General features: G+C 35.9%; 1 protein-coding gene across 4 annotated transcripts in view; it reads right to left on the bottom strand.

Annotated features, from left to right (window-relative positions):
• DGKB (diacylglycerol kinase, beta 90kDa) overlaps positions 1–7,689 on the bottom strand; it is a 543,595-nt gene that overhangs the window by 483,035 nt on the left and 52,871 nt on the right. For all 4 annotated transcript variants that reach the window (XM_014544666.1, XM_014544667.1, XM_014544665.1 and 1 more), the window contains exon 2: positions 3,988–4,227. In XM_014544666.1, coding sequence (XP_014400152.1) covers positions 3,988–4,057 — 70 coding nt within the window. In that variant the 5' untranslated portion in view covers positions 4,058–4,227. The remainder of the gene's footprint in view (positions 1–3,987; positions 4,228–7,689) is intronic.

The following is a 7,689-nucleotide window of genomic DNA, read 5'->3' as shown; positions in this document are numbered from 1 at the left end:
ACTTTGCCAGGATTGTATTGCAACATGAAAAATATGATTCTTAAATGCTGCTGATAAACAGATCACATGCACTGAATAGCATGGAAAAGATACTACTTTTATAATATTCAGGATAAGTGTGTGTACTATTATATTTTGACAATGGAAATTTATGACATGAGGATACATTCTAATCATGATAGTCTTTGCTTCTTAATTATATAGGAAAATTCATGGAGTAGCAATCTTCAATCCTTTCCATCTCTTGGTGCACATAAAGTAATAACTAAAATTCTGTGGCATATCAAAAAATATATTTGTTGCCAATCTGACAAAAAAATAGGTATACTTTTGACTCATTCACACCAGACAGCTATTGTTATGTTGGCTGTTATCATTTTTTAAAATTTGACAATCTAAGGGAAAAGAGTGACCCTGACTGAATAATCAGGTATTGCATGTTTTAAAAATTTTTGCAGCATGTCAGTGTGCCTGGCAGGACACACCAATTGAAAATCACTGTCATGAAGATTAAATCTAACATTTCTCATGTTGTCTTGGTTATTTCAAAAAGAATAGCAAGTCTAATAATCATGGAGTCAGCACTATTTGTTTCATTCAGTTAACCCATTAATTTATCTTCTCATACAATCCATTTTAATAATGTCCTTACATTTACCATGTTACTTCCTACTACCAATTTATTGAATGCTCATTAATCTTTGTCTCCATATGTTACAACTTTTACATTTATGACAATTTTTATTACTTGTCTTAGGCATTGACAAAATCGATTACTAAATCAAGCATTCTTATGATATAATTAGCCAATAAAAGTAGCAGCCTGTAATATATTTGAAACTTTATTAAATTCTGCTTAACAATTCAAATGGAATTTGGAATATCCAATTAGTAGTCATTATAAATGATATTTTAGCTGTATGGCAATAATTTGCCTATTTCATATTAAAGCTTCTTACAAAGTCTTTTTCCTGTAAGTACCCAAACACTGGAAAATATATTTTAATAATCAAGCCAAATTCAACAAACCTAAATCAAATTAATCTTTTTCTTTACTTGGAGGATTTTGTTACCAAAATCCCCCATCCATCTCTAGCTCTCAGTTCTCATATTTTATTATTTCCTAAGCTTCCTCTGTTAGTCCCCATCTGACTCTCAACTTTTCTGGTCATCATTCATCATTCATTCATATTATTTAGTCTATTCCAATAGCCTACTGGCCTGATTCTAGTCTCTTTCCGTTACCACATACCATTCTCATAGTTGCCCAATTTAACTTTCTGAAGCACAGTACTGTTGGTGTGACCTATCCTCAAAACCCCACAATTAATTCTTACTGCCCAACTTGAGTTAAGCATTGTGTATGGTGATTCTGTGTCATTTTTCCAACCTTAATTCCACTTACTCCCTTAATCTGTGGTGTGGCTAAATGTGGCCACCATCACTCGTCCTCAAATATATGCTGAATATCCCTTTATATCATTTCCTTCTTCATTTAACTGAAACCTATAGTTCAAGATCCATCTCAAATCGTACTTTCTTCCATGAAGATTTCCCTTTCCCCAATTTAAATTGAACACTTAAGCCCTACAGAACCCCAAGATTGGTTCGTGGCACTTACAATGTTCTTCCTAGAAATAAGCGTCCATTAGTTTTTAGCCTTCAATCCTTCATTAGTTGTTAGCATTCCTTGAAGGAAGGGTCCATATCACTTCGTATTTGCATTTCCTGCAACTGCAACATCAAACAGAATACTACCCCTAAGGAAGACACGTGGAAATACAGGGTGTCCCCAAAAAATGCATACACACTGTGAATGATTATAAAGTAAATGTTTATTAATATAGTTCATTTTCAAAATTTAAAATAATCTACAGAAATGAATAATTGTTTTTGTAAATGCCTGTTTTCAAATGGATGAACTTTCTAGTTCAGGCACTGCTGATAACACGAAGCAATGGAATTGCAAACATCAAGAATCATTTTGTACCATAAACTCTATCTTTTATGTATCCCCATTTTAAAGGCCTAGTAGCACTTTAGGATAAATTTTCTTTGTTCAAAGCTTAGTCTGGCTTCACCCATTATTTAAAATCAGTTAAACCTGAAAAAGAGTGAAAACTAAGTGAGTTATCAGCTGTTAAAGTGTGTATACATTTTTGGGGATACCCTATAATTACTTGATTCTTGGATATAGTGCAAAAAGCATATAGAAATTGGAAACGATAGGTAAATCATTATAGTTGACTCACTAATTATTACATATAAGGATATAAACAATAATGTAGCCATCCTGGACCAAATATTCTTTATGTGATCAATGAATGAACTGTGCTTTCAGCAGCTTGAAACAGTTTTTGAGTATGAGGACCATACACTGATGTCAACATTTTATGACACTGCCCCCTTCCATGTGATAGTTTTATTTTTATTATTATTGATGAAAAAATGCACATGTTCTTATGGATTTGTTCCATAAGAGCAACACTCTTTCACCCTCACCCAGAATAGTACAACCCTCAAGTTAGGAAAGCTCTAGAAAACCTGTGAGGTTGGACTTTTCAGAAAGGATGCATGAAGTGTTTATCAATGTTCCTGACTTATAATATGTACCTTATACATGTTATTATTCACTGTTATCATCACATTTATTTATTACTAGAGGCCTGGTGCACACAATTCGTGCACGCGGGGGTGGGGGGAGTTCCTTCAGCCTGGCCTACACCCTCTCCAATCTGGGACTGCTGGCTCCTAACCGCTCGCCTGACTCCCTGCCTGATCGCCCCTAACCACCTCTGCCTGTCTGCCTGCCTGATGCTCCTAACTGCTCCCCTGCTGGCCTGATCACTCCTAACCACCTCTGCCTGGGCCCCTGCCACTGTGGCTTTGTCAGGAAGGACATCCAGAAGATGCCTGGTCTAATTAGCATATTACCCTTTTATTAGTATAGTTCTAAATGGCTCTTCTGAATTTAAACATTTTCTCTGCCTCTCCTTCATAATATTCAAGTTGGTCCTAAAACTTATCTCCTACATGCCATACCTTCCCTCTGCTTTTGCCTCACCAGCTGCATCAGTTTTTGCCTTTCTCACTATTATGTGCTATTGATTCTTTTTCCCTTTCCATTTCTTGCATTTTGTTCTCTCAGTACCTTGTTATTTCCTTCACTCTCACCATTTTTATTATATTCTCTATGGATTATTTTTTCTCTACTCATCATCTTCCAAACCTTTTAGTGCCTCCTACGTATTATTTGCTTCCTTTTTTTCCCTTCAATACCTTGACCCAGTTGCTATGCGTATATATAGCTGACACTCATTTCGTGAAAGAGACATATTCCTGAAAATCTATGGTAAAAACACACTTCTTGTAAACAAAATCGTTGTGTATGTATGAATAAACTTAATATTTAGCAATACCCCATTATGAAGCAAATTACCATGGCCTATCCCTTCTATAATTACACACACTAACAAGTTATCCTAAGGTCCTGACAGCTCTTCTTTTTTACAACCTCTAAAGCCAACTCCACAAAGTATCTCTGACTCCCAATTCCCAGTACTTTTTGAAATATTAGGCTGAAAAATAGGGGGAGGGTGGAAATCCTGCATTTCCCCTTCCTCCTGATCTCTGACTAAGGTCCTATTGACTTAAGTATGCACCATTTCCCCCCCTTTTACTTTATTATTACTGTCTTTCTGCTCTTCCTGTTGTCATTCTTCTTGGTTCCAGCCTTGCCAGTCTCCACTCTCCCAGGCTGTCTCATCCTTTGCTTTTCTTCCAGAGTTGATGTTTGATTCAAGCTTACCTTTTCCTTTGTCTCATGCTTAAAAGGTAGCCTCCAGTTGACCTACTTGCAAACACAAAAGACATACCTACGTCTATATCCTGATGCTGATTATAATCTGTAATCTATTCCTATAAATCGATCATACCTTCTTTAGCACAAATGCCAAATAACATGATATTGCCAATATGATTACTTACACTCAGCATATTTCTGAAGTTGAGAAAATTCTGAGGGGCTCAGGTGGGCCCACTTCTCCTGGTTGGTCATGGTGGTGGTGAGGTGAGAAATTCTTTACTCAGGTGTTTGGCAGAATCCTATGCTTCAAATTTTCCTCCAGGCATGTTTCATGATAAAATACCTCAAGCTTTCAAAAGATGGGATATGTCAACAGGAAACCACTGTAGGTGTGTTTGTCGTTTCAATAATGCATTAAAACACTGCAAAAAGAGAGACAGAAAGATCAAGAGATTAGCAATACTGCACAAAGGAAAACATTGACAAGCTATAGAATGTTAAGGATTTTTAGTTCCTAAATAATGTATTTTAAAGTTATCTATTTTGCATAATATTCCATCTTTAATTGCTTACTCATTCTTTTTTAAAAATATATTTTTCTTTATTTCAGAGAGGGGAGGAGCGAGAGATGGTTGTTCTGCCATTAGGGTCAATTTGCACATTACCCTTTTATTATATAGGATGAAGTCTTTAAAAACAATTACTTAGTAGTTGATGCAATTTTATGATTAGAAGCAAGTTTATACAGATGGCATTCCTTAAAGCCATGGCACCTTTATTTGGCCTTAGTCCCTAACCTTTTTCTATATCTCTTTACTGTTTTCCATTATCAACCCCAGAACCGCACTGTCATATCCTGTCATCTTTGCCTTAGAAAACTGGTCTCGTAGGTCTCATCTGTTCAGGGTTTCTGCACTCAGTTTTACAGGGTGATAGTTTTCTATTTAATTGGAAAGAAATGAAGATACAGCTGTGTTCACAGAAGCCAAAGTGCTAGATCTCTTTTTCCTCCCAGGGGATGCTCTTGCATCACAAGCATGACTCCGGGAAGCCACGCAAACTCACAGGAATGGAAACGTGTGATGGACATTTCTTTGTGTCTTCTGCCTAGTTTCTTCCTGCTGATTTCATCCTGCACATTGATTTCATCCTAATTATTTGCTTCTGTCTAGTTACATGCAGTTTGTGGGACTATAAAACAAGGTGTCCTGTTCTCTCCATCCAGAGAGAGAGAGATGATTCAGTCACATTTGGCACATTAGACTTTGCCTCATGGGGCTTTCAATGTTGAGTGGAATGACTCAAGGACAGAGTGAAAATAGTTGGGCCTACATAATTACAGCAATAATCAGATACTTGTCCCCGTCTGAGACTAACTCGCCCGCTATCTTGTCACTTCTGGAAGGAAGCGGTATTATTTTAATAAGTGATTAAATGGCCCAAAAAACAGTTTCTGCTTCCGACAACACAAACAACTTATGATAATGACTCTTCATTTCTTTATTCAAAATGTTTAGTCAGCTCCTCGGTATGCCTGAAAACATTCTAAGCATTAGGAATACAACAAAGATCAAAACACAAAAAAAGATAAAAAATAATGCTAATGTTAACAATGTCAGCTTTATTAAGATTTTACAGTGTACACAGCACAATCCTAACAGAATTTGCATGTTAGATCACTGAATCTTCACGAAATGACCCTGGGAGGCACTAATTCTCCCATTGTGACAAATGAGGACACTGATGGGAATCTGTGATGGGAATCTGGTAGTTATTACAGAAACTTCTACAAGCCCATCCAATATTCAGTCTTTCTTGCTTCCTTGGTAACAGAACCCTAATTTTATTGAATGAAAATATATCCATTCATACAACTACATTCCTCTGGTTAACTGCATGGAGAAGTGGCTACTACGATGTAAGCAGATATTGGGTGAGGTTTATTTGAGGTAACAGCTGGTGAGTGCCCTTTTAAGCATCTCCTCTTCTGCCAACTTCCTACCTGGAATGTGGACATGTTGGCAGCAAAATGAGCAGTTTATTGTACTACTGGGGTAACTTTTAGAAAGAACACCATTTACTAAGAATGGTCACATTCCATAAAGTAGACCAGGGGAAGGCACACAGCTGACTGCAGAAATTTGGCCAACAACCAATTTTGTAAATAAAGTTTTATTGGACACAGATGCACCTATTAGAGAATCCAGCAAGAGGCCAGTTTTTGAAGGGAGATTAATGTAACATAAAAAGGTATGGGCTTTACCATGAAGGTAGTAAGGAACAATGAAAAGTACTATAAAAAAGGCCAGATGGTTGATCACTTGGAAAAATGTCAATGTCTTCATTTACTTTCTTGCCTTCTTTCTCACTTATATTGTTGTGGTAGCTTTCTAACTGCCCCCCCTCAGCTCCCTCTGTTCCTTTACAAGGTCTAGTCCTTGAAGTCCAGGAGCAGTCATAATAAACTAAGTCTGAAAAAAAACACCAACAATAAGTTAATTAAATAACTAATTAGTTAATTATAGCTTTCCACCGACTCTAGAATTTATTACATTTTTTCAGTTAATTAAGTATAAGAAACTCAAATTTAAAATGACTAATTATATAAATAATTCATATTTTTACAGGAATGCTGTTTCTCAGCAGAGTCTCACCTGGTCAGTCAATTTAAAATTGAACACTTAATTATATCATCTTTCCATTATGCTTTACTTGTTTGAATATGACACCTTATCATTAAATATTTAACTTATTTATAGCATTTAACATTTGTCTCCTCGTTCAGGAATTATGGGCAGCATGAGTGATTTTGAGTCCTGATCCACAAGAAGGACAAAGCAACTAAAAATATTTATTGGTTTTTCCCTGGATAATCATCTAAATGTATTTAGTACATTCTGTATCACCATCCTCTTATGTGTGCTAAGATATAAGTCTGAAGAGGGCAGATTTTTGTCTGTAATCTTCATTGCTATTTCCTAAGTGCTTAGAAAAGTAGTTGGTATATAGTAGTTGGTCAATAACTATTTGTAGAATAAATTCACTTATATGCTTTTTTCATAAACAAAAACTTGGGTAGGAGAGTTAGAAGGAGCCTCTGAAATTGAGAACGAGAAAATGGTGTATAAAAAAGGGGGACAGGGACAGAAGTCCCTATGGGTTTTACTTTCCTTAGAGGTCACACCCCTTTTCTTAAACTAAATGGACATAAACAAAAGAAGATGTACTTGGGGATAAAAACTTCCATAGCTGCAAACAAAAAGGCTTTATTTCACATGGTTTGTAAGGTATTTTCTTTGTTGTTAAATATTACTAACTCCATATAAACAAACATCATTCCCAAGGAATGCCATAATTAAGATGTAAGTTAACCAATTTATAAAAAGAACAAATTACACGTGATCATCAGAGCTATATTTTTATATTTTAAACATATTTTTTATTGATTTCAGAAGGGAGTGGGAGAGATAGAACCATAGATGATGAGAGAGAATTAGCTGCCTCCTTCACCTCCCACCCCCTTACTGGGAATTAAGCCCAAACCTGGGCATGTGCCCTTACAGGGAATGGAACTGTGACCTCTCAGTTCATAGATCGAAGCTCAACCACTGACCCACACTGGCCAGGCAGAACTATCTTTTTATATATGAAAGTATTTTTCAATATCTAACAAAATTACTTAGTTTTATTTTCTCTAGCATGATCTTTTCAACTTAGGTCTTCATTTTCAGTATCAAGAACAGCTTCTCTGAATTGATCTAATCATCCAGTTTGCATCTTAACAAAAGGTGGGTTTTTTTAAAAATATATTTTTTTGATTTTTTTTTTTTTACAGGAGAGGGAGAGAGAGCTAGAAACATCAATGGTGAGAGAGAATCACTGAT

This window comes from Myotis brandtii, unplaced genomic scaffold, assembly GCF_000412655.1.
Source record: "Myotis brandtii unplaced genomic scaffold, ASM41265v1 scaffold374, whole genome shotgun sequence".
In the NCBI taxonomy this organism is placed as follows: Eukaryota; Metazoa; Chordata; class Mammalia; order Chiroptera; family Vespertilionidae; genus Myotis; species Myotis brandtii.
The sequence above is the reverse complement of the archived record's forward strand: the minus strand, read 5'-3'. Positions and strand labels throughout refer to the sequence as shown.